Source organism: Xenia sp. Carnegie-2017, unplaced genomic scaffold (assembly GCF_021976095.1).
Source record: "Xenia sp. Carnegie-2017 unplaced genomic scaffold, XeniaSp_v1 HiC_scaffold_23, whole genome shotgun sequence".
Classification (NCBI taxonomy): Eukaryota; Metazoa; Cnidaria; class Anthozoa; order Malacalcyonacea; family Xeniidae; genus Xenia; species Xenia sp. Carnegie-2017.
This window is the reverse complement of record NW_025813486.1, coordinates 8,138,910-8,166,572: the sequence shown is the minus strand read 5'-3', so window position 1 is coordinate 8,166,572 and position 27,663 is coordinate 8,138,910. Positions and strand designations below refer to the sequence as shown.

The following is a 27,663-nucleotide window of genomic DNA, read 5'->3' as shown; positions in this document are numbered from 1 at the left end:
GGAACCTCTTTGTTCATCATCATTAGTGACTTAGTAATTAATGGGGAAATTTCTCAATTCTATAGCATTTTTCTTATAAACAATGTCTGTTCATACGGTTTCCATTGGTTATTGTAAATTAACTGTAGCCCAAAAGTTTCCCGACAGTGGGTTATTGCACCTCCCATAATATCCTTCAGACGCCAAATTTTTGTTCTGATGGTGCGTAATAAAGTTGGTGTCACATGTTTGTTTTTTTTACTCCATTTTAGATGATGTTAGAATCGCCAATTACGATATCCCGTCAATAAGTCAAGATGATTTACAAGATGATTTGCTTATGGATACGGTGTGTATTGTTTTAACACTCAAGCTTACTTTGGATATTTTCTGTGAGGATCTGTCTGAATACTTAACTGTATCTGATATTTAAGTTTGCAAAAAGCTACTAAAATTTAGTACTGAGGGCTGACGACCATACTCCTAATGTTATTTATTATCATGCGTGTATTTTAACAGACTTATACGAGATTGGAAAAGACATTAAAAATGAAAGACTAATTAACTTTTTGAAATTATAATAGCAAGAAGAGCAATCAAAATTAAAATCCAATTTAGACATGCACGAACTTCATAAGCACTTAAATAACATAGATGGTAAAGCCACAGATAAAAATATGTACGAAAGCCGTAGTTTCTTTCTTTATTTATTTCTAGGTTAGTTAATGGCACGTCAGATATAAAAGATTAATTTTTATAAATGTAACCATTACACTTTGTCTGAATACTTGTATCAGATTTTTGAGTTTGCAAAAGCAACCGAAAATTATCAAGAGAAGCTTGATTTAACGGTAATCAAAACTCATCAAAAATGAAGGACAGTTCCAAACAGTGAAAGGCAAATGTATATAAATGTAACATCACAGCAAGTTTATGTTCTTAATTACTTGTACGTGTGATGATAATATTAATTTATTTTAAGAATAATAAAAATTTATTTTAATACATTTTTAGTTAGGTCGTAAAAGTCCACTTTTTCAAAGATCAAAGTCATCTGTATCAGGTAAGAAATCAAGAAATATCGATGCACTTCAATTATATAACTGCCATCGTCACTTATTTGTATCAATGTCAGCTTCATTACAAATAGTACATGGTTTACAGTTTTTATCCAAGTAAATCAGGGGTCTCCAAACTTTACAGCCAGAGGGCCACATTAACTTTCATCCAGCATGTTGAGGGCCGACGAACCGTATACCGCTGGTCAAACAGCGAATATTTTAATAAAACGAAGTACATTACACAAGCTTCATTTGTTAAGGTTAAATTTCAACGAAGAGTAGTATCATAAGAAAATCACAATTAGTCTGTTCAGTTTTCTCAATGTGAGAGGTGAAATTGACCTTCTTAAGTGTCTCTGTAGGCCGGATTGAGAGGCCCAACGGGCCGCATCTGGCACGCGGGCTGTAGTTTGGAGACCCCTGAAGTAAATTTATAGTATTATTGCTTAGCAACATTATCTGTGTTTGTGCGGCTTGCTGTAATATCAAAGACTGACTATGCAAAATGGTATTTATGTATGCAACAATTAAATTATATCTATTTACATGCTACAGCCTTTCGCTTTCCTACCTATATACTTTATAATTTTGGCTAGGACTTGGCGTTGTAGCTTTTTAGAACGTGATTTCGTCAAAGTCTCTTGTTCTTTGTTTGTTTGTTTTTCATTCTCGTGTATTTTTATATGCGCTGAATTTCTTCTTTATGATGCTTCCTTTTCTGATCAAACTGTAACTTCCTTGTTAAAAGAGAGAGATGTTGATCCGAGTGAAGTTGCTAATGCACACATACACGAAATATTAGCCTGCCAACTAATACAGGTGTTTCAAAACATAAGATAAATGACTTTTACAATACTATACTTGGGCATGTTCGAGCGCTTGAGATATTTGGGAACTCGAGAGATGTTGCAGGAAACGTGAGAATAACTAAAGCAAGTTGGAGGAGATTCGAGCTGACTTAACAAGAGCATCACCGGATTGGGAAAAGTGAAAAGTTCACCTTTACAGATCTAGTTGAAGCTTTGCGAGCCTCGATATAACGAATTCCACTATCACAAACTGATAAAATAGAAAAGAGAGAGAGTGTATTGAAAGAAAAGAAAGAAAACTACTATTAACCAAAGTCTAAACAAGACAATGCGTGTACTGTGACAACAAAGACCACAGATCCATAGATTCTGACAAAGTCTAGAATGTCAGTGAGCGTGAAAAGAACTTAATGTCAAAACAACGCACTTTTAATTGCACAGGGGAAAGCCATAGAACAAGTAATTCCAAGAGTCAGATTCACTGCTATATCTGTAAAAGGAAGCATCATACTTCTATATGTGGTCAGCAGGACAAGAATGAAAAATTGGTATCTTATCCTAATTTGAAGAATATTGTTTATTCACCTATGGTAGTAACAATCAAAGGAATAAATGTCGAGCTGTTTTAGACACTAGATCTAGTAGTTCCTTTGCATCAAGCAAGTTGGTTAATACAATCAAAGAAGAACCAATAAGGCAAGAATATAAATTCATCAAGATGATGTTTCAATCAGCAACTAAAAGGGTCAGTATTTATCATGTCAAAATAGCAGATGTAGAGGGAAAATTCAAAATGACATGTGAGGTGAATCAAATCGAGAAGAATGTATTGTGGACTTTACGAAACCCCAAGTATGAACAGCGGGTTGAGCATTATGAGCACTTAAGAGGTGTAGACATGCCCGATTATGATGTAAAGCTGCTTTTGCCTGTTCACCTCATTTTTGGGGTCGAGTGCAATCTCCAGAATCAAGACACCAGAGTTGGAGATGATGGGACGCCAGTTGGTGAGAGGACGATGTTAGGATGGACGATAGTGTCACCGGGACGAGAGACAAACCCATCTTACTTAATTACAAAAACCCCTCATGAGGATTACAAGCAAATTTATAGTTTGGATGTGTTAGGCTTGGACGACAATGCACAAGGGGATCAAGGAAGTGTGTATCATGAGTTTAAAGAACAGTTAACGATGCGAAAAAAATGGTCAGTATGAAAATTCACCTCCATGGAGAGATAATCACCCAGAATTGCCAGCGAACTATCAGGTTTCCAAGCGGAGGTCAAGTCCTTGACAAAGCGATTGGAGAAACATGTTTGATTTAAATAATATTAAATGTGCGTTATTATTTGAACTATGGTTGTGAAACTACTTCATTTTGTGGCCATTTACTTGACAGGCCGCACACATTTAAGCACTGCGTGCCTATTTTTTGTGTATCGACACCATAGTAAAAATCTTTTGTTGATTACATTATGATAAATATTTAGATGTTGATTACATTATGTAAAATGTTTTATGCCTTTATAGTAAAATCAAATGACGCCTTCTTTGACACTTAACAATGACATTGTACTTTTGTATTGGACTTTCGCCAATGGAACCTACTATATCTTTCGCTATAAAATAAGTAATAATTTAGACAATATAAATATTTTCCTCAAAACTTTAACTTTAATACCCTCAAATCATACGTACAAGGTTTTATACACAATAAGCAGAACTTTTGATTAATTGTATCCAATATGTTTGGATAAATGAGCAAAATTTTAATTCATTAATTTTTGTTGCTCTCGTTTTCGTCCAAAATGCACATTTACTATCGAAATTCATTGTACATTGGGAAATCGGAGCAACCCTTACGCATTTAATTGTTTTAGTTTAACTCATGCATAAATATACTGACTTTATGTCCTTCAAAGAATTGCAGTTGAAACTGGGGATAAATAGTGACGAAAAAGAATTTAGAGACGGTGAAAAACCTGATTTTGAAGGTCAATAAGAGTGGTGCATGCTCATTTTTATATAACAAATCATTGAATGTGATTCACGTAGAACAGCTTTTTACTATTATGCATAAGTCGCAAAAATTTTCACAAGGTCTTTGACGCTTGACAAGTGATATTTTAATATTTATTGTTGCTTTATTTACCATTTTTCGATTTGACAGATCCTGCAATGGAAGCGTTTTCTTCAACACCTTATGAAAGGACAAGTGAAGCCTGGAAAAACTTCATTTTTGACGGCAAGTAAAACTCATGCCTTGTTACTCTTAAATCACAATTAATTGAATGCAAACCTCGCGTAAACTATTCAACATAAGAAAAATGACTAGTGTTAAAGTGATATGGCAAAACACAACATACCGATGCATAGGTGAAGGTAAAGCAGAGTATGTTAATAGAGGGCACAGGAGGTGTCAGAGTGATGTGTACAGGGGAAAACCAAGGCGATGCACTGAAAAAGGACAAGCGAAACCTTTTTGCTTTGATGTGTTGTTGCCTATTTTCTCGAGATGATTTATGGCAAAGAAACAGGAAGAGAAACATGTAATCATTTACTGTTGAAATTTTACGCTTGTGTGCGAGGAAATCATATATTCTGCATTTTTATGAGAAATAGATATGGCTATATGACGAATGGCTTTTAAACATTCGGACTAAAAAATGCATGATTTTAAAAATAACGTATTTGTATTTGTTGCTTGTCATAGAAGCAATGTTTCCACACTAGAAAGACATTTCGTTTCATATTATATACATTTCACGCATAATTTTCAAATTTGAAAATGACGTGGAGCAATGAGCATACATCACAACAGAGGTCCGACAATAATCTCAATGTCTAATTCAGTCGCCAATTATTGTGTCTAAAATTTATGATACGATACATGTATAAGACTTCAAGCAATTTTTATGTAACTTATATTGCCAGCTATAAAACACTTACAAAGCCAGCAAAATCCATGTGATATATATCCTAATCTTTAAATTTATAGTTTAGCAACTAGTATCTTTTTGTTTATGCATGCGAAGTGATATTTTTGATTTCCTGAAATCTGATTGGCTGCAGAAGCAGGCAGCTTCTTATCTTAAATATTATGACTGTGATCTAAAAGTGATATTTTTCGCAATGATTTGCTTACGAAATGAAATTTAAATTTTTAAAAATGATTTAAAGCCATGCGCCTTTTTCAAGAAGAAAGGAAAATGTATTTAGTCTCAACATGAAGCTAAGTAAGCCATTTCGGCCTCGGATGGCTTTTGAGACCTAGTAAAAATGTTTTTCCTTGCGAATCTCCCAGCCAATATAAACGATATATTGATTACAATAGACAAATTTAAAAATCCTATATATATGTTATTTTATTTTTTTGTATGAAAAGAAGCTTGCTTGGCTTTCACAACTTTTCAGCCAATTAGGCTGTAGCAACTATAGTGCAATCACACATTTTTACAGTGGAACTACTGCATTTTTACAGAGCAATTATAGCTTTTTTATGCTTAAAAGACAACTGACTTTCAAGTTTGATGATGTGTTTACAATATGGGTCGCTTACATTTTTCTATGTTTATAATTTTTGGTAAGGGATGATTTGGGTTCAAATTTTGTGCCAAAATACAGCTACATTTCCAAGTAGTATTAAAGTTTTGGCACAATAAAAGTGAAATTTTTCACTAAAATCACTATACTTTGATTAAGATCATTCACTACAAGCAATTTTTTTTATTACTTACGGTACTACTGTTATTTTTACCTATTTAAAAAGATATTTGTAACATAAAATCTCCAAAAGAGCACATCAATGTTCGAAAATTTCCTAGTCAAAACAGTCAACGCCGTTTAAAAATATATGATAGAGCTGTGACAATGTAGATAATATTAGTTTACAGTTTGTAGCTACGACTTAACATGCAAAAATATTGCACGTGCTTCGCATTAGCGAAGTGGAAGATTTATATTGTTTTCAAATCATTTCTACGTTATGAAAGTCAATAAATAAAAGTTAACATGTCAAAGCAAAACATTCCTGTTAGTTTAATGGTTGAGTTGTCCTGCATTGACATTAAGTAGGTAAATACTTGCATATAGCATTGTAACTTACAGCAAGAGTGTGGGAGACATTTAATTCTCTAGAATTACTGAAGAATGAATTTTTGCCGAGAGAAGACAGAATGCATGTATGTATGTGAATGAAACAGACACAAGAGAAACTGTGAAGCTACAAGAATTAAAGTTAGATGGACTTAAGATAATACAGTATGGAAGAGGAAAGTGTCAGTATGTGAAAAGCCTAGAGTAAAACCAAAGAGTAGGAAATATATAGATGCACTGAAAGAGGAACCTCTTTGTTCATCATCATGAGTGACTTAGTAATTAATGGGAAAGTTCTCAATTCTATAGCATTTTTCCTATCAACAATGTCTGTTCATACGGTTTCCATTGGTTATTGTAAATTAACTGTAGCCAAAAAGTTTCCCGACAGTGGGTTATTGCACCTCCCATAATATCCTTCAGACGCCAAATTTTTGTTCTGTTGGTGCGTAATAAAGTTGGTGTCACATGTTTCTTTTTTTTACTCCATTTTAGATGATCTTAGAATCGACAATTACGATATCTTCTCAATAGGTCAAGATGATGTGTATTGTTTGGATACGGTGTGTATTGTTTTAACACTCAAGCTTACTTTGGATATTTTCTGTGAGAATCTGTCTGAATACTTAACTGTATCTGATATTTAAGTTTGCAAAAAGCTACTAAAATTTAGTACTGAGGGCTGACGACCATACTCCTAATGTTATTTATTATCATGCGTGTATTTTAACAGACTTATACGAGATTGGAAAAGACACTTAAAATGAAAGACTAATTAATTTTTTGAAATTATAATAGCAAGAAGAGCAATCAAAATTAAAATCCAATTTGGACATGCACGAACTTCATAAGCACTTAAATAGCATAGATGGTAAATCCACAGATAAAAATATGTACGAAAACCGTAGTTTCTTTATTTATTTATTTCTAGGCAAGTTAGTGGCACGTCAGACATAAAAGATTAATTTTTATAAATATAACCATTACACTTTGTCTGAATACTTGTATCAGATTTTTGAATTTGTAAAAGCAACCGAAAATTTTCAAGAGAAGCTTCATTTAACGGTAATCAAAACTCATCAAAAATGAAGGACAGTTCCTAACAGTGAAAGGCTAATATATATAAATGTAACATCACAGCAAGTTTATGTTATTAATTACTTGTACATGTGATGATAATATTAATTTATTTTATCAATAATAAAAATTTATTTCAATACATTTTTAGTTAGGTCGTAAAAGTCCACCTTTTCAAAGATCAAAGTCATCTGTATCAGGTAAGAAATCAAGAAATATCGATGCACGTCAATTATATAGCTGCCATCGTCACTTATTTGTATCAATGTCAGCTTCATTACAAATAGTACATGGTTTACAGTTTTTATCCAAGTAAATCAGGGGTCTCCAAACTTTACAGCCAGAGGGCCACATTAACTTTCATCCAGCATGTTGAGGGCCGACGAACCGTATACCGCTGGTCAAAAAGCAAATATTTTAATAAAACGAAGTACATTACACAAGCTTCATTTGTTAAGAAAATATTTATTCAAAATTTAAAGGTTAAATTTTAACCAAGAGTAGTATCATAAGAAAATCACAATTAGTCTGTTCAGTTTTCTCAATGTGAGAGATGAAATTGACTTTCTTAAGTGTCTATGCAGGCCGGATTAAGAGGCCCAACGGGCCGCATCTGGCACGCGGGCTGTAGTTTGGAGACCCCTGAAATAAATTTATAGTATTATTGCTTAGCAACAATATCTGTGTTTGTGCGGCTTGCTGTAATATCAAAGACTCACGATGCAAAATGGCATTTGTATATGCAACAATTAAATTATATCTATTTACATACTACATCCTCGCTTTCCTACCTATATAGTTCATAATTTTGGCTAGGACTTGGCGTTGTACCTTTTTAGAACGTGATTTCATCAAAGTCTCTTGTTCTTTGTTTGTTTGTTTGTCATTCTCGTATATTTTTATATGTGCTGAATTTCTTCTTTATGATGCTTCCTTTTCTGATCAAACTGTAACTTCGTTGTTAAAAGTGAGATATGTTGATCCGAGTGAAGTTGCTAATGCACATATACACGAAATATTAGCCTGCCAACTAATACCGGTGTTTCAAAACATAAGATAAATAACTTTTACAATACTATACTTGGGCATGTTCGAGCGCTTGAGATATTTGGGAACTCGAGAGATGTTGCAGGAAACGTGAGAATAACTATAGCAAGTTGGAGGAGATTCGAGCTGACTTAACAAGAGCATCACCGGATTGGGAAAAGTGAAAAGTTCACCTTTACTGATTTAGTTAAAGCTTTGCGAGCCTCGATATAACGAATTCCACTATCACAAACTGATAAAGAAGAAAAGAGAGACAGTGTATTGAAAGAGAAGAAAGGAAAGTAGTATTAACTAAAGTCCAAACAAGACAATGTGTGTACTGTGACAACAAAGACCACAGATCCGTAGATTCTGACAAAGTCTAGAATGTCAGTGAGCGTGAAAAGAACTTAATTTCAAACGACGCTCTTTTAAGTGCACAGAGGAAAACCATAGAACAAGTAATTGCAAGAGTCAGATTCACTGCTATATCTGTAAAAGGAAGCACCATACTTCTATATGTGATCAGCAGGACAAGAATCAAAAATTGGTATGTTATCTTAATTTGAAGAATGTTGTTTATGCACCTGTGGTAGTAACAATCAAAGGAATAAATGTCGAGCTCTTTAAGACACTAGATCTAGTAGTTCCTTTACATCAAGCAAGTTGGTAAATACGATCAAAGAAGAACCAATAAGGCAAGAATATAAATTCATCAAGATGATGTTTCAAACAGCTACTAAAAGGATCAGTATTTATCAAGTCAAAATAGCAGATGTAGAAGGAAAATTCAAAAGGACATGTGAGGTGAATCAAATCGAAAAGAATGTATTGTGGACTTTACGAACTCCAAAGTATAAACAGCGGATTGAGCATTATGAGCACTTATGAGGTGTAGACATGCAAGATTATGATGAAAAGCTGCTTTTGCCTGTTCACCTCATTTTTGGGGGCGAGTGCAATCTCCAGAATCAAGACGCCAAGGTTGGAGATGATGGGACGCCAGTTGGTGAGAGGACGATGTTAGGATGGACGATAGTGTAACCGGGACGAGAGACAAACCCTTCCTACTTAATTACAAAAGCCCTCATGAAGATTACAAGCAACTTTATAGTTTGGATGTGTTAGGTTTAGACGACAGTGCAGAAGGGGATCAAGGAAGTTTGTATCATGAGTTTAAAGAACAGCTGACAATGCAAAAAAAATGGTCAGTATGAAAAATCACCTCCGCGGAGGGCTAATCACCCAGAATTGCTAACGAACTATCACGTTGCCAAGCGGAAGTTAAGTCCTTGACAAACCGATTGGAGAAACAGCCTGAAATGATGGAAACTTATCACAATATCGTAGTAAATAAACTTGATAAAAGAGTGGTTAGAAACGCGCGTAAGAAACTACAAGGAAGTTGTGAACATTATCTTATGCAAAAACTTGTCTTACATGAGAAAACCGAGTCTACAAAAGTAAGCATCGCTTATGATTCTTCAGAAAAATTCGACGAAAGGTCACGTTCATTGAATGATTGCCTTGACATTGGAGCACCACTGCAGAGAAGAATCTTAGATGTACTCTTGCGTTGTCGAATGTGGCCGATTCTTTTAGTAGGCGATATCAAGCAAGCATTCTTACAAATAGCTATCAGAGAGATTGATCGAGACGTAATGAGAATCTTATGGATAAATAATCTGCAACAAAAAGTGATGGTCGTAAATCGTATGACTCGTGCGATGTTCGGACTTGGTCCGAGCCCATTTTTACTTGGAGGAACTTTAAATATTCACATAGAAAAATTTGTACAACAATATCTAAAGTGTGTCGAAGAATTATATGGCGGGACTTACGTAGATGATATAAATATTGGTGGTCATTCAGTGGAAGAGACTATAGAGAGCTAAAACAGCAATCAAAAGAGATTCTCAGCAAAGGAAAATTTGTTCTGCACAAATGGCATTCCAGTGCAGTTTAACTTAAACGCGATAAAGTGGAGGACGGGGAGTCTACCTATGCTACAGATACTTTAGGAACTAAATGTTCAGAAACTGAATTTCTCTGACTGGTATGGAACAAGCATGAATATACTTTGTCTATATCACTACCAAAACAAAAACTTCAAATGACCAATCGAACGGTTCTTCAAAGGATGGCAAAACTGTACGACCCGTTAGGTGTTGCAGCTCTATACCTACTCATAGCGAAAGTGACTTTTCGAGATATCTGTGATCGGAAAATCACATGGGATGCAAGTTTCCGGAAGGTATCAGGAAGTGTTAGAAAAAATGGTCGAGGAGTTTGCCAAGTGAGTTAAGTTTTCCAGGAAGCATTCCTCGGAAAAGAGTAGGGACTACAGCAATTTACATTCATTGGTTTTCCGATGCGAGTATCTTGGGATGTTGTGCAGCGGTGTATGTAGTGACAAAACAATGTGAAGTGGTTTTGCAAGGGCGGTTGGTATCAAGGGCAACATTAGCAAAACGCTAATTAACTATTCCAAGATTGGAAATTGTAAGATGTCATATGGTTTCCAACTTGGTGGACAAAACGCAGAAAGTCCTCAGTTTTCTCCCTGTCGAAGCATTTTACGCGTGAGCTGATTCAACCGTCTGTCTTCAATGGATCAACGGTAGAGGCAACTACAAGCAGTTTGTTTGAAATCGTGTGAAAAAAATGATGAGAAACAAATTGAGTGGAAGTAAGTATCAACCTACGAAAATCAAAAGTAATGAAGATAACCATTCCAAAAGAGATCGATTTCATTGATCATTTGCTTGAAAAGTATGTCCTGTCCAAAACTGTACGAGTTCTAGCATGGTGTAAGAGATTCATTGACAACTTAGTAAGTAATAAGAAAACAAGTGGCGCATTATTGACAGAAGATAATAAAGTTACTGATCAAACAAGCTCAAGCTGAAAACGAGGTGATGGAGAATTTCAATAACAATTCTGTCAAATCTAATCTTAAAAAAGATCAAGACGTAATATACATGTGTAAGGGAAGAAGCCAAGTGCAATACCGGGTGTATCTTCCAGCAAAGCATTTATTAACTAAGAGGGTTGTCGGCGATCTCATATACTAACCTTGCACAGGGTAGTCGGACTTATCATGATGAAATATGAGATAAACCTTATGATTTATTAATTACGTTTACGTGAACAAGAAAAGACTGAAAACCTTATCGAAAAATATATTTTCAATAACATACATTTAAAATAGGGGGAGTGTGTCGTGAATGTTAGCACATTCCAGTAAAAACTATAAGATCAGGGAACGTATTATGTTAAGTTTGATTGAGAGATGATTTTAAAATTAGGGTAGGTTGTTGTTGTCAAGAAGTGTGATGTGAATGATGTGATTTTAGAGAGATCAACAATAAAACCTAATCAGTTAACTCCAATTCCGGCTTCCTCAAACCATCTGTGGGAATCGAACAACATTCACCTGAAAACATTTTTTTGCATTCGGTGAATTTGACCTATTTCTGTGGAACGAGCGAAACTAGAACGTTAAGGGGATAAATGTTTATATATTCAGCTCTGCCCTGCTCATTTCTTTCGAAATTATAGTCGCTAACAAAACAAATCAGTCAAGCAGTTATGAATATATGAATATACACCCCACCTCCACCCCCACCATCACTTAACGCTCTGTGTTCTGTGTAGCACCTATTTAGGGATCCGATATCGGATGTTTAGTTTTCACGTTTATAATTGATTATTTTATATATTTTATGGTATTTAATGTGAAACCTGGGCTAGCCCTGTGATGAGTGTGGCAAACACCGGTGATGAGCTGGACGGGATCCAGTGTCGGATTTCTAAACCAGGCGTTAATTATATTTGTTTCACAAATGTAGTAATAGATTTCCATAATGCAGTACTTTTATGTCATTTTAAGAACTGCAGTTACAAGAGTGGAAATTTATTGGTGGATCAACAAAGCATAGAAAAATGTTTTTAAAATTGTGTGAATATGGGGCCAGTGCCTTTAGAAAGGTTAAACATTTGGGCGATGTACGTGTAATTTTCTCAGACGAGTTTTGCATCGGCAGAGGAAACGATGGAACACGTGTATTTCTTGGACTGAGAAAGGATGGTTACGGCAAAGCTGTGAAACGAATACGCCGAGATAACTTCATCGATCTAACACGCCAAGAAAATGAAATTTTGAATGAACTCAACGTAAAAGAATCGAAATATGTTGTGAACTATTCATACTTAGAGGAAGACAATGACACGCAATATGTCTATTTAATATTAGACTTATGCGAGGAATCGTTGGAGAGTTTTGTGAAGTCTTCTACTTTGTCTGATCTTCAAAAAGCTCTTCCCGAAATTCTCAGATCAATTTTGCAAGGATTAGCTTATCTTCATAGTGGCCCGCAACCTATTCTTCATTGCAATCTAAAGCCTTCCAATGTTCTCCGAGACTCACAAGGCAAATTTCTCATAGCTGATTTTGGCATAAAAGCCAATTCTAATGTGGGAACTGAGTTTTGGATTGCTCCTGAATCATATTGTAAAGAAGAAGATTCGTTTGATAAAGCTTGTTACAAAACAAAGTCGGATGTAATGGTGAGTGTGGGAATTTACTGCATTGTCAATTTGATTTTTCTTAAGTTATTTTCGGAGTTTCGAGAAAATGAGAAAAGAACTGATATAATTTGAATAACAGCCAAACTTTTAGTCCGTGATCTGTGCCTCAAAAATATGCTTTAAAAATGAGTTTCGTTGGACACCTCAAGGAAGGTCGCAAAATTTTCAAAATAGATAGAAAGTCACTTGCTGTTTGATATTCTTTTTATTGTCACTTCTAAAAAGCTGCAGTTTTTTAGTATTTCGCGGTTGAATTTCAAAATTCCTCGCTCCTTCAATTTTGAATGTCGCCATTTTTTTGGTGCGGAACTCTGTGATCTAACTGCCGTTGTCATGGTGAGGCAAATATATTAACGGGCGCCATCTTGAAAGGTGGCAAAAAGGCGAGACTCTTAATAAAGTCCAAGTAAAATGTAAGTTTTAAATGAAGAATTCTATCGAAAATTTTGGAAGCAAACCTAAACTGTCACCTTTGCACTTATGTACCAACATAGGAGAAGCCTGTTTTAGACCTAAATCTTGTCAGTTTTAAGAACTCATGGTTAAATCGTGCGCAACTTCACTTTTCGAAGGATAGCAACGCATCTTTCCATAAATTTTTCCTTAAACACTAAAGCTTGGTAAGAAATTGATCATTACCACTAAAGAATTTTTTGTTAATAAGCTTTTAAAGAGGCACATCATTATGCAAAGGCCTAAGATAAATGTAAAAATTGTAGAACAAACATTTAGCAGCTTACAGCTATGTTACAGACTCTATAAAGTACATGCTTTTCTGATTAACCTGCTTTAAGTGATGCAAGAGCAAAAATAAAGTTTTAAAAGTATTGCTATCAGGCTATTAGACTCACTAAACACAAGAATTACTTTGATTCAATGTTTTGACCACTCTTTCTACAAGGTCACTCCACATAGGATAAGTGAAGTCCATTCTTTACTTTGGAAGAGTAGAACTCTAAAATTTCTCTTTTTTAAATATAGAAGGACAACATTTTTTTTTGGTTTTGTAGAACCTACACTAAGCATTAAAGTGCTTGCTCACTTACTTCTAACAGAGGATCTTGTCTCCATTACATACCAATGTCCCAAAACCATCTTTAGTTGCTGTTTCCATGCATTGATTATATAAAGAATGACTTCAAAAATAATTCAGATATTCTTTATTTTAAATCAACATTATAAACTTTTATCAAAGGACAACAGAGTAAATTAGTAAATTAGTATGTATAGATCAGAATCATAACTACATTTCTTGTTGAGAAATATATATACAGGATCACTTTTTCAATCAATGTGCCAGAACTCTTTCACTCTCCTTTTCATGGTATGACAAAGACAACTTTTATCTATGAAAGTCCTTGCTAATCAAATTTACAATAAAACAAGTTTCAACCCAAGCAAAAAACCCCAGCTTTCTGGCTTCTGAAATGGCTCACTGAAAAATATTCTTTCTTGAACTGTAAAACATGATCTTGAGCATAAAGCCTTAACTGAAGATTAACAATCATCACAACCTATGAAAGAGATTGTTGAAAATACAAAAGTTTACCACTTCTGACATATTGTAAACAAATAGTAGCTAAGTTTGTTCTAAGAATCATATAATGTTGAGTTCTAGCTTGGTGTTTTGAGATTTTATGCTTCTTAACTGAGATTTTTAACTTCTTTTTAAAAAATACCTCTCAGTTGTATACAGAATGCAATAAGAATGACTTTAGCAATATTTACACTAACTCTTGATTAGCAATGGAAGTTTATGGAACTTACATTTTTGTACCAAGCCGCACTTTGGCCTTTCTGTTTACAACCACAAATGGATATTACTCCTCCGGATGAAAATGGGTGGCAAACGAGTGACGGGAAACTGCAAGTCTGAAATCGTATGGATGACCATTCCCCTAGCGCCGAATTCCCTACTTGATAGCGTTCATTGTGGTTGTAAGACTGGCTGCAACGTGGCTGTAACTCCCAAAGTTGTTCATGTAACAAAGCCGGAGTGAAGTACACAAATGTATGGTCGTGTACTGCATGCACGAATGTAGATATTGATGACGACAATGATGTTGAGGAAGAGGAGTTTTTAGATGATGACATTGACGACCAATTCGAGACAGACCTTTAAAAAGCGCTTGTCTTGCACAATACGATTATAACTTTCAAAATATTATCTTCGCAACAATTGCTAAAATCCAACCTAATGCACGAGTGAAATATGTATTTCTTTCAGACATTTTATTTATGTTGCCAGTATTATCGTGCGGAATAGCTCTCTATTAGGTCTGGCACTAGCACACAAAATATAAATAACATGAAGTTTCCTGGGGAAAATGGCGGATTCCGAAATTGTAATGAGCTACAAATTTTAAAATTTTAATGTAATATAGCAAAAAAACTGCAGCTTTTTGGAGATGACAAGAAGTAAAACTGCGTTAAGCATGTAAAAGTCGTTCTGTCTTGAATTTTTCACGACCTTCCTTGAGGTGTCCAACGGGAATGAAAGAAAATCGGTCACAGATCACGGACTATTTCTATTTAACATCATATATTGAACACTTATTTAGGCGTTTTCGATTGGTAAATTAACTTCGGAAATAAGTAGCTACAGATCACACCAATGAGCAAAAAGTAACTTTCGGCAAAAGTACCAAAATTGAAAAAAGTCTAGGAAAAAAGTAAGTTAGTAACCTGACGATAAGAAATTAATTGCATGAATTTAATCTCGGACAATAGATTGTCGCTCTTACATTTTTAATTGGAAAACTGAAAATGTCCTTAGTAAGCTGTGCAACGGCCTGTTATTAAATTTACTGAAGTTGTCGTCTCTTGAAAACTATAATTTAAGATGCAGAAATTTATTTTTGTTTAATTGAACTCCGATTATGTTAATAAATTGTAGGCCGAATTTCTAAATTTTATAAATAATTTTATGGCATGAACTTAAAATTTTGATTTATTATATCGCTTGTGTTTTATAAGTCTAGCACCATCTAAGAGGACTACAAATTAATTTAGTTACTTATTTGCTATTGTGTGTTTATCCTCCTTAAATAGGTTTGACCTTATGCTAACTATTTTAGAATGCGGGAATGGTGGCTTATTATGTTGCAACAAAAGGGAAACATCCTTTTGGAACTAAACCCCACAGACTGATCAACATGTTGAATGGGAAACCTGTTGGCTTGGACGAAATCAAGGATGAAACATTAAAAGACCTTCTGTCGTGGATGTTAAAACTACAACCAGAAGAAAGACCATCTGCCAACGAAGCCTTGAAACATCCATTTCTTATGTTGGATGACGAGAAATTTCACTTTTTATGTAAAGTTGGTGACTTACAGTCGATTAAAACAAATGATCCCCAATCAAGTATCGTCCAACAATTGAATATTGAATCTTCAAATTGGAAAAATCAAATGGATAGCGATGTTTATGAATATTTGGTAAATGGAAGAAAGTATGGATCTTCATGGACAGAATGCTTAAGGCTCATTCGTAATATTGGCCAACATTTGCACGATCGACCACAGCAAAGACCACAACCAAAACCTATTTGTAAGATTGGAGATCACAAGGCATATTTTCTTAAAGCATACCCCAGTCTCCCTGTTCGGATTCATGCAGCTGTCAGGTCAAATGATGAATTGAATCCAGAACTTAAGGGTAAGCATACTAGCTTGAATTTTCTCATTTTTTATTACACTTCAATTCTGTGATCGTTGTACAATAGCAATTTGATTACATAATATTTTCACATGATATTGACATCATTTCTTTGCTCATCAGTCTTTATTTACTTAAATTCGAATAGAAAAAATATTCCTTACTACCATAAATGTATATTGTAAAATTTTTTAATAAAAAGTGAAAATAAGATGTCTAAAGCGTAGTCTTTCTCTCAATAGAGAATGAGTGTTGAGATTTAATTGTAAATTTCAAACGGAACAATCTATTTTTCTTAATAAAAATTTCTTGCCATAGAAAATATGAAGAGTAATTTCAACTGGAACGATAATTTCTATAAACGCTCTATAATTAGATTAAGGCACTGAAAAGGCCTGGGGAGACCTGCACTTATATTATTCGCACGTCTTTTGACTTTTTCAATTTGCAAATATATTCGTACTCCCTTGATTTAACCCTTTTTGTTGCAGTGAAGCAGATCTGTAACATTCACCAAACAAAATGGCCGGCAATTTTTCGAAAAGTTCACTACCTTAAGTGTTAATATGAGGAATTAAATAAACAACAAAAAGCAGCAGTATTTTATGTTTTTTGTTGATACATCTATCGCCATTTTTGAACAAAAAAGAACTGAAGCGACCTGCATAGCTACCATATACTGTCCTCAAAGATGGCGGTCAGTTATCGTTGCAGTTGATATTATAATTCACTACGCATGAACAAAAAATATTTTTATTATTACGTATGCATACAAAGAAAACAAAAGGTTCTTTTGATGATTTATTGGATAAATTTTGAACGTGTCTTTATAACCTTATAGACCTTAATAACATTATAATACGTTGACATAAATTTACGTATAATGTTCACATTGTGAAATTTGTTAAAAATATTGTTATATGTGTCGACTTGTCATGCAAACTCGAACTTTGTACTTTTTCCATAGCTATTTTATCTGGAGAAGAGAAGAAGAAACGATGTTTTCAAGGTAAATATATGGTAATACGAAATTTTGAATTTAAGGGTCACAATTTATGCATGATATGCGTTTTTAAGTTCTTTGAAATCTATTGTTTATCGACGGATTACAACATGCCCATGCAATTATCTCCCAAATATGAGCCCCCTCCAAATTATAAATAGTACGAAAGCCCTGGATATATAGGCTATGGTGATTGTACCAGTCGAAAAAAAGGACTTCTTTCAATGCTATTGCATGATGTAGACATATTGTTTACATTTCTTATTTTTCTTCAAGTACATGAGATTTTATCAGTAGTCACATTTGCATCATAAAATTACATAATAAAGTGTCAAGGGTGGAAAAATCTTTTCTGCATTGGGAAAAATTTGAGTTACTTTTATATGATTTATTGTTTTTGCTTCCCTCACTTCTGACTATATGTAAAGTATTTAGTGTCATGTATGAAACAAGAAACATACTCCGGAGAAAAGGTCCATTTTGACCTCAATATTTGAGAAAACAAACGAGACAGTTATTTCATTCTGTAATGTTTTGAGTTCATTACAAATTCATCATCAAACGATAAATATTTACAAGCTAACTGTGGCTCCCTGTATATCTGTTTATTTCCATCATTTCAAAGGAAGTGTGAGTGCGGAAGTGTGAATTTTTTGGGAAAATCAAGTTGATTGTATTACTGGCTTTCAGGCCATTGTTAAGTTCTGGTTTGTAGGATTTAATATAGAGTACATCCATTAGTAGAAGTCGGTTTTGGTTTACGTTTTTGTTCTAGCAAATAAAGTATTTTGTAGTTGCCAAATATGAGATCAAGTGTGCTGAAAATGTTGAGACTTAAACGTTTTTCATGCACAATAAAAAAAATAAAGACTGAAATTACCATTTATTTGCGCAAAACATGATTTACATCATAAGGATAAGACGAGAAATCAGACGAGATTATGGTCCGAGAAATCAGTGAAACTCCACATTGGACAAATGGGATCTTCAGTTTTCAAATTGATCATCTTCTTTTTTTCTAATTGTTGGGTAATTTTCTACAACCAAGATGTTACGGTTTGATCATCATTGATGACGAGACTTCGTCTTTCGTGAGAAAGAGCTCATTTCTACCAATAAAAACATTGGCAAAATTGTATGGTCTGTGTTATCGTAAATTATTTATATAGGGTAAGAGCTTCCCAGTAGCTGTACCACTCCCTGCATCCTCATCCGGTGCCATGTGTATTGACTTTACGTTCACGTTTTTCTTCTGATGATGTTTAATAATTCGGTGTTACTTTAAATGGTTTTTTTTACTACATTTAGCTGATCTTAGATACACTAAACTAACAACAGAGGAAATCGAGAAAATTGGTAAGAAAGTTGGAACTGATTGGAATATACTGGGTGGTCTTCTAGAAATACCTTTTGACATACGTGATGAAATTACTGTTTACGACACAATTTATCCAAACCCCTCCGCAAAAGCTGAAGCGATTTTAGTCATTTTTAATGAAAGAAAGAAATTTGATCGATATGTATTGAAGAAATGCCTGGAAGAAATAAAGCTTGATTTGGATCAAATTTTGTCTCCCGACAATCAGGTATATTTAATTAATAATATTTACTTACTCACAACTTGTTTTTAGACCAGTTACCGTTGTTTTCTGGAAAATCTGTCTTAAGTCTACTGTACTTCTAACAGTAAACTTTTAGAAAGATTTTCCAGAAAACAACGGTAGTTTAGTGAGTATGAACTCGAGAACCGTCAAACCTGCATGACTATATGCTGAACAAATTTATAAAAGCTTTCCATTGAATTTTTCTTTATTTGTGATGGTCAACTATAAAATAATAAACTACTTAAACTAAAAATGTTACCAAATTCGCAATTTCAAAAATTACACTCAAATTCAGATGTGGTAATATAATATAAGTTGAAAGTTTAGTAGTCTGCATTTTTAAATATCTATTATGATATCTATTATGTGGCTATCAGCGTTTGTACTCTATGATTGGATGCAATAGGATCATATGATTTTCATTTGGAGCAGATATGACAATCACAATGCATACTTGTACAATGTTTTTGAGTTTGATTGTGAATTTCATTGAAATCTTCCGCCAACATAACGGAAAGCAACTGCATGAAATGTGTTGAGTAGCGAGGAGCATATACTTCCATCAAATTATATTACCTCGTGAAAATAGAAACAAGCTCAATCTGGATAAAAAAGGACATCAAAAAAAGGATAAAGCTCTAACACAGCAGTCAAAGCAATCAACGTTCTTCAAACAGTTAAAAAATACGCTCCTAAAATCCGATTGAGACGCGTACGAAGTTGATAAATACTTATAAACAGCATTGGAAAAGACCCAGATAATGTGTACACGGAAAACGTAGTTTTTTTATTTTAAGGCAAGTTAAACTGGGTGACATTAAAAATGTCGACACATCACTGGAAGATCACGTCATGTTAATATAATAGTAATAAAGTTATTTAGTAATAGTTAGATAGTAATAAAGTTAGTATTAATTATAAATTTATTTCATTTATCTTGTGAATTGTGAATGTAGCTACATTTCAATGATCGATGTTTTAGTCTGATGGTGAAAGTCAAGCTTTTGAAAGAATAAAGTCATTTTCATCTTTGAATAAAGGTATGAAATTAACAAATATTATTGCTTATAACGTTATGTCCTTTCTTAACCTCACGTATTGTAAAAGTCAGTGTTTGACATGCATAAAACATGATAGAAAGCACACTGTTTTATTCATAAAAAAAGCGAAATTACTAATAATTAAAAATGTGGTTTTCATTTCTATAGTGGTAAAATATCAAAAAATTTTTAAAATCTAGAAACAGTTAAGGTACATAAGAGTTTGAGTGGCACGATTAGCGCATTAATTTACAGCGGCCATATTCATGCAGGCATGCTTTGTTGTGTTTGTATCCTATGAAATAACTTGTTTTCTGCGAATTATGGGATTCATACATGAATATTTGCTGACACTCCCACCCGCATTCATCGCAGCTAAGAAGCAACAATTTTATTGTATTGAGATATGTGTGTTTATGTGTGACCCGGACATGCCGTAAATTTTAACTTCATTAAACTAAAAAAGCAAGTGAGTCAAAAGCGCATTCATTAAATTTAAGCCTACTGCCTAAAGGTGAGCATATTCTGGAAACAGTGAAATGGAATCGAAGGAGTTGAAGAATGTAAGTGTGATAAATTTTTTAGATACAAAGGCAACGTCCTGTAAAGTGGAAAAACTGGTCACTTCTGTTGGTGGCAATTTAATGATGGAGGACGTTATCTTTGATATTGGTCCTGGCTGTTTAGAAGACACTACAATGATAAAGTTGGTCAAGGTTAACAATCCAAGCTACATCAAAAGTTTGCTGGACTTGGAACTTCTTAAAAGTAGCATATATCATCTGCAATGTCTTCCTAACAACCTACATTTCTCGAAGCCTGCTCCATTGCAAATTAACATTAATGGAGATAGAGCTATTTCGAGAGAAGATAATGGTTCTTTGAAGATTGTTGCTATTTATGGATCGTACTCGAATGACAAGCAAAAGACCACGTGGAAATTTTTGGAAGACATTGATGTAAACGAAAAGAGGATTTTGATAAATATAAACACATTTTCTTCATACATCTTCGTTACAGCTATATCTTCTTACATTCCTCGTATTTTATGTCATCTTAACGAATTTTTTTACGCTTATGCATATGTATTCCATCGAAGATCATCAAAACAGGAACATTAGATATTAAAGTTGTCTTTGTCAGCTCTTTCGTGCGTGAGAAGTTTGTGGGATTTCCAATGTTGAAATTGGCCAATGATTGTGAAGACTTCCATGAAAATAATGATAATAATGAAGACATGAAGGACATCAACACTGATCGATATTATGAAATACAGCTAAAATTTACTGGAAAGGAGCATTATTCATACACGTTTAAAATAGACATTTCAAAGCTTGACAACGATGGTTTTGTTGTTGATCACTTTAGTACAATTCAAGTGAATTTTCCTGCTAAAGGATATTTGGAGGTGACTGAACTTGACTCACAAAGAGAAAACAAAGTTTTGAAGTGGAAACTGAATGTGGAAGAAAAGAACTCATCTGAATCCATGAGCATTAACGGTATGAAAACTTGTCTTGTATAATTTTTGTCTTCTCCTTGCACTTAATAAACCCCTGCATGCACATATAGTTTTCATATGGCCGTGTACAACATGTAATCTGCCATTTCTGAATTTATCATTTTTGTTTGCAATCAAATTTACAAATAGCTTTATTATAAAGTCAAATTACGTTGCCATTAAGAGACGCCTATAGTGGCGAGAGTGTCTCGTCCATATGCAGTTTCTAAGAGATTTGATTTGTCTCCAATCTCTGTGGGTTTGGTAGCACAACAAGTCGAGGGAATTCAAAAATTGGAACGATAACTCCACTACAAAAGCCATATAATTGATTGAAGCCGATTTCGCAGCTATAGTGCGTAATTTTGTTAATATAAAACACGCTTGTGTTATGTTCATGGAAAAGTTTTCACAAGTCATATGTTGAGTGAATTTTTGTCCTGAACAATGAGAAAAACAATGTTTTGCAACATTTTTTTCTTCGTCTTTGCCTTTTGCTTTCATAAAGATGGCGGCGAAGTTATCCTTCCAAAAATAGAGCTCCCGATGGTGCAAGTTTAAATCTTGTGTGATCACATGTTTTTTTATGTGTGTATAACCGCGTCAGAATTTATGTACTGATTTTCTGAAGACGGGTTTGGAATCTACATGGATAGAAGAATTCAAATTTTAAATAAAAATTAAAAAACTTGACTTGTATTTGTTCAATATCGAACACTGCTGGATGCTTTTTCATTAGGAATACAACCTAAATTTTTTAATTACAATTACACGCTCAAGTGTTAATCATTTTAGATAAGGATGATGATGACAAAAAAAACAGTAAAAGAAAGGGAAATGAAACGTCAGATTTCTCAGAACAAGAAGCGTCTGCCATTGATGTTTCACATATGGATGTGGATGTGGATAAAGCAAGAGAAGGTGAGAACAAATTTTTTTTCTTACGATTTTAAGTGTTTACTAAACTGTAAATGCCAAGGAACATATATAACTAATCAATGGCATGTAAAATGTTACAGCTTTCGCCGATTTCTGAAACCTTAAAACGTAATGTTACAAACATTAAAAACAACACAATATTTTACTAGACAGTTCACGTGACTTGTTACAAGACAGACTTATAGACTACCATGTTCTTTGATTATCAACTTCATAAAAATCGTTTCTAATGATAATTCATAATATTGCCAAGGAGTTTTCGTGAACTGACCAAGGCTCATATTGTTGCCTCTTAGGTAGTTTGGTAATGCATTCCTGATTCTAGTGCATCTCCTTAAAATGACTTTTAAAATGTGCTTATTTTACAACGAGTTGTAACACGACACGATCGAGTTTTTTTCTGACTGCGAAGGTAAAGATTCATATTTTCAGCTCTGCCCGACTGATTTCTTTCAAAAGTATACAATCGCTTTCAAAATAAACCAGTCGAAAAGAACTGAATATCTGACTATTCATCCTTAAGTAGCTTGATAGTTTTTCCCATAGACGCTGGGCATTTTATGTGAGCTTGTCATCGTGCGCTGAACATGTGATGACAGATCAAAAAGTCAACTTTAATAGATATGTTTCTGAAGTAAGCCCTGCTGATTGCATTTCAGATGACCATGGTTTTGCCTGAAGTGTGTTTAAGATCATAGCCGTATTTTTAGTTTTTATAATAGTATATTTAGTTTTTTGAGTTGCTCATAAACCAATGCTTCGCAGATTTCTGAGAACAGATAACAACGACATACTTTAGCAATTTCATTTTCTGCAAAGTTTTATATAAGCTGGACAATTTCCTCCTTGCATGAATTAACTGCAAAACTTGCATTTGGATCTTCGCATTTGCATTCTGCAGAGCTCAAATGGCTCGACTTTCTGCAAATGGATGTTTCTTCCAATTTAGTTGTTACATAACAATTCTTGCAAAAGTGCGAATTTTTCATAGTTTTCACGTTTTTTTGTCTTCACTTTTTTTTATCCCCTTTTGCGTATCTGATTTTGTAACGGTAAAGAAAAAGTTGAAGGGCTTAAGTTCTAATTTTTTGTGCTAGCTACTTAAATTTTTATTATTTACCATTTATTCTTTGCCAACAGGGAGATTAAACAATAAATAGCTAAAACGAAGGACAGTTTTAACACGGACATTGTGTAATAAATTAATAATAGCTAAAAACAAACTGAAAACATCAAAACTGTAGCTGTATTTCAATTCTGAAATATTTCTAACTTATAAAATTAGCTGTTTCTTTAGGATTTGAATTGAAATACATAATTTAGTGTGACAAAATATTTTGCTTTTTTTTTCAGCGTTATTGATTTGCAAAATGTTCGATATCTTGAACCTAGTCAATCTTTTAAAATTTCATCAATATTTCACAGTCCAGTTTTATAAATTGTAGATAATAATAATCATCATGAAGACGAAAGGAAAACAGAGGGAAACGAAACATCAGATTTCTCAGAGCAAAACAAGTCATCTTTTGATGTTTCAGAAATGGATGTGGAAAAGCTAAAGCAATGTGAGACAAAATTCTTTGAGTGTTGTAGTGTGCTGTTGACTCTGTTTGGTTCGCGTTGACTAGTTTCACTTTGTGAGAATAGGTCGCATGCTGTTATACAGTTTTGGAACTGCATTGTAGAGTAACCAGAGTACTTAAACTTCTACAAGAAATATAGTTTCCTAAATAATTCATATGGTTCATTACTCATGACACAGTGGTATTCATGTTTGTGAGAATTTAATATTTCAAATTGCTTATTTTATTTTATTTGTGATTGTTTTACAGAATTAGTATATATTTTCTGATTTTTAGGTGATCTAAGTAGCTTTCGTAAAGTGGAGAAATTAATAACTGCAGATGGTGGTGTTGTAGAATTGGATGACATTGAGCTGACTGTTGATCCAAATTGTGTAGCTCAACCAACGATGATAAAGTTGATTAAAGAGAATAATGGTGTTTCTTTCTGGAATATACCGCTGCATTTGAACAGCGAAACTTCCCTGAAAGTTCTTTGTTCCCTGAAATGTCTTCCAAAGGGCATAATATTTCACAGTCCTGCTATTTTGAGCGTACGTGTTCATGAGACCGCATTGGTTGTGGAGAACACTTACGTTTTTTGTGGCTCGTATATGGACAATGTAGAGTCCATTACTTGGAACATAACAAGTGATGTCAACTTTGATGTCGTAAGAAACTTGGTTAGCATTAGTATTCCTGAAAGTGCTCCCTACATTTACCTTGCTGGAAATTCTTTGGACGAGCATCGAGTCCTCAGTCATTTGAATCATTCTTTCAATTGCCGTGTTTTTGTATTTCATCGAAGGTTGCCACAGTTAAAAAACAAAGTATTTGATTTATCTGTCGTATTCATCAGTGAATACACGATAAGCATTAGACAGATTAATGATCATTTGCAAGAAGGCTACACTAAAGGAGTGGAAGGAAATTTCATGTTTATTAAGACGGATCGAAAACATCATTTAAATTTGGATATTCCTGGAACTAAGTTTCCAACATTTACATTTGAATTTAACGAGGACGCTCTCGACAACGAAGGTCACGTAATTCATCATTTTATGGGAAGAGAAATACCATACCCTGCTAATGGATGGATGAAAATAACTCAAGTTGATACACCACACAGTGGTAATGAAAAAGTACTTTGGACTCTTAAGATTAATGAAGACCAGCAAATAGGGAATTTAAAAGGTAAAAAAGAGATCATTTTTGTTGGTCTTACAACAATATAACATAATGTTCAACAATCTTTTCTGGTAGAAAACTAATAAAGTTACAAGAAAAGTGAAATATTTGATTTTTGAGTAAATAGTTGAGAAGACAGTAATATAATATGAAATGAACCTCATTTTTCTCCTAAGCTGATTATTAAATGTACATATAAAATATACCAACAGCTTACATTGACAATAGTGTTGATGAGAAAGAAAATTTCTTGAACTTTAGCAGAGTTTTGTTTATTAACAAAACAATACTAATCTGCAGAATTTTGCTATTGCCAGATTATTATTTACAACACTACGTTTATATTTGTGTTTAGAATGTTAGTGTTGTATGTATGTTGTTTGTTGATCCGTTTCAGTTGATCTTCGTTACACTAAACTAACAACAGAGGAAATCGAAAAAATCAGTCAGAAAGCTGCAACTGATTGGAATACACTGGGTGGTCTTCTAGAAATACCTTTTGAGCAACGTGATGAAATTACTGTTAACCACAATAGTTATCCAAATCCCTCCGCAAAGGCTAAAAAGATTTTGAAGATCTTTAATGAACGAACAGATTTTGATCGACATTTATTGAAGAAATATCTTGGAGAAATAAATCTTGATTTGGATGAAATTTTGGCTCCCACAAATCAGGTATTTATTCAACATTTTGGCACACATTGTCACCATTTTTTGCAGAGCAGTTCACCACTGTGGCATTTGTTGTCAAAAACATATAATGCAACACGATTAACTTAGCCTTTACAGCTAGGAATGGACAATGTTATTGAATGTTATGGGTGCATTTTTGCTTTTTATAATCAAAATATATACAAAATTTGAACGTTGGAAGCAGTTACATAAGGTAAAATTTAAATTGCGGTGAAATGACGCGGTATTTCTGCCTTCACTGTAGTTTTATAGTTTACGTACTTCTAACAGTTGATTCGTTTATTCGTCAGTTCGGATTATTTGTCATGTGATTGTAAGAAATGAAATTTTACTGCAAAAATTGAATGAATTCATAAACCATCGTACACAACATGAACTCGTGCGAAGAATTTGAGTTGCGACAGAAATTTGACTAAATTGAAACTAAAGATGGGGACTTGAAGCTTTGTTAAAGTCTTATGAAAGAATGCATGTAAAAATCGCATGGATGATTTTATTATCAAATACAGCATTTTTTTTGTTAAACAATAATTTTCACGCAAAGAACTATAAATTATCTTACGTCGATTGTCATTTCTGTATTTGCCTTGTTGGGATTATTGTTGTATAGTATTTTACATACTCAACTGCTCTAAGTACCAAAACTCTCCTACATGCAAGTTTTTATCGATATACAATTCGAACTTGTTTTATCCTCTACTCGTCAATTTAATTCAGTAAAGTATGAACTAAGTCAGAGCAAAATATGTGGTGTGCAACCATTTCCCTGGGAATGAGAGAACAATGGAATGTTCACCATGGTGCATGACATTTACATTCTAAATAAGGAAAACCTTTGTTAAAATCATCTAACATGGCAGCTATGACGTAACTTGCACACCAACAATTTATCATTTTTCGTGTTAAGCCGCGCTAGATGAACGAAATTTATCTTCAGTGACAAATTTGCAATCCTTTTCATTTAAACTTTTCATAGACAAGCAGAAATGAAGATGTTTTAACTACTCGTGAAATATGTCAACTGAGTCGTCATATAGCAAGTTTCTGGGATGAAATGGCTGCCATGATGAATATGGAAAGTTACGAAATTGATAATGTGCAAACAGATACGAATTACGAAAATAAACAAATAAAGGCAGAGAAAATTTTGTCAATCTTGTCCAAAAAGTGGAAAACTGAATTTCGGAGCAAACTAGTGGAGACCTTAGAAAGCATGAACAAATTTTATTTGGCTGATTCGATTTTGAATTACGAATGGAAACAGCTGCAATGAGGGTGAAGATTTTTCTTTTAAGTGTACTAATTCAAGTGTTTCACTGAGAACATTGTGAGACTAAGTTCATATCAAATTAGCACCATGTATTGGACAATGCGTATATATGGACATTTCTATACAATCATATCAACACAATTAAAACATTTTAGTTATAGCATCAACATGTTGATTAGTTTTAAGATTTGTCGCTAAATTTCTTCATGTCATGTCTGTACTGTACTCAGGCCACGTTTACACTATATCAGATTACTATCGTAGCATGTTAGATTTTCTTTGTATTAAAAGGCAGAAGGCAATGAAATTGTCCAACGTCAGAAATCCAATCAAATAGACTAAATCTATCCTCTTCATAACCTGTTATTATAATTTTACTCAAAGTTTGCATTGTAGGAGTAAAATATTGGGCTAGGTTTGCTACTAGCTATACTTTATATATATTTCTTAGTATTGAACTAGTACTTTGCTAAATAAAGTCATAAAGGTTAATGTCGCTTCCACAATATGAAAGTTTTGATCATATTTTTTGGGATGAGGGAATATTCTTATAAGCATGATTTGC

The 27,663-nt window shown here is 33.8% G+C and overlaps 2 protein-coding genes across 2 annotated transcripts in view; both read left to right on the top strand.

The window, feature by feature from the left end:
• Nucleotides 1-21,066, top strand: part of LOC124449034 — a 127,963-nt gene extending 106,897 nt beyond the window's left edge. Inside the window, exons 12-13 of the mRNA XM_046999977.1 lie at nucleotides 19,888-19,945; nucleotides 20,531-21,066. Coding sequence (XP_046855933.1) covers nucleotides 19,888-19,945; nucleotides 20,531-21,066 — 594 coding nt within the window. The remainder of the gene's footprint in view (nucleotides 1-19,887; nucleotides 19,946-20,530) is intronic.
• On the top strand, nucleotides 1,315-16,620 carry LOC124449816 (serine/threonine-protein kinase/endoribonuclease IRE1-like). The gene is made up of 4 exons (XM_047000725.1): nucleotides 1,315-1,321; nucleotides 10,853-10,856; nucleotides 12,315-12,617; nucleotides 15,716-16,620. Exons 2-4 carry the CDS (start codon nucleotides 10,854-10,856, stop codon nucleotides 16,349-16,351), a joined length of 942 nt encoding a protein of 313 aa, XP_046856681.1. The 5' UTR covers nucleotides 1,315-1,321; nucleotide 10,853; the 3' UTR covers nucleotides 16,352-16,620.
• Nucleotides 21,067-27,663: the final 6,597 nt, after the last annotated feature.

Bases quoted from the DNA above. Each gene is read 5' to 3' on its own strand.
- LOC124449816 (XM_047000725.1), top strand. The intron at 12,618-15,715 runs GTGAGTGTGGGA...TAACTATTTTAG, and splicing joins AAACAAAGTCGGATGTAATG to AATGCGGGAATGGTGGCTTA.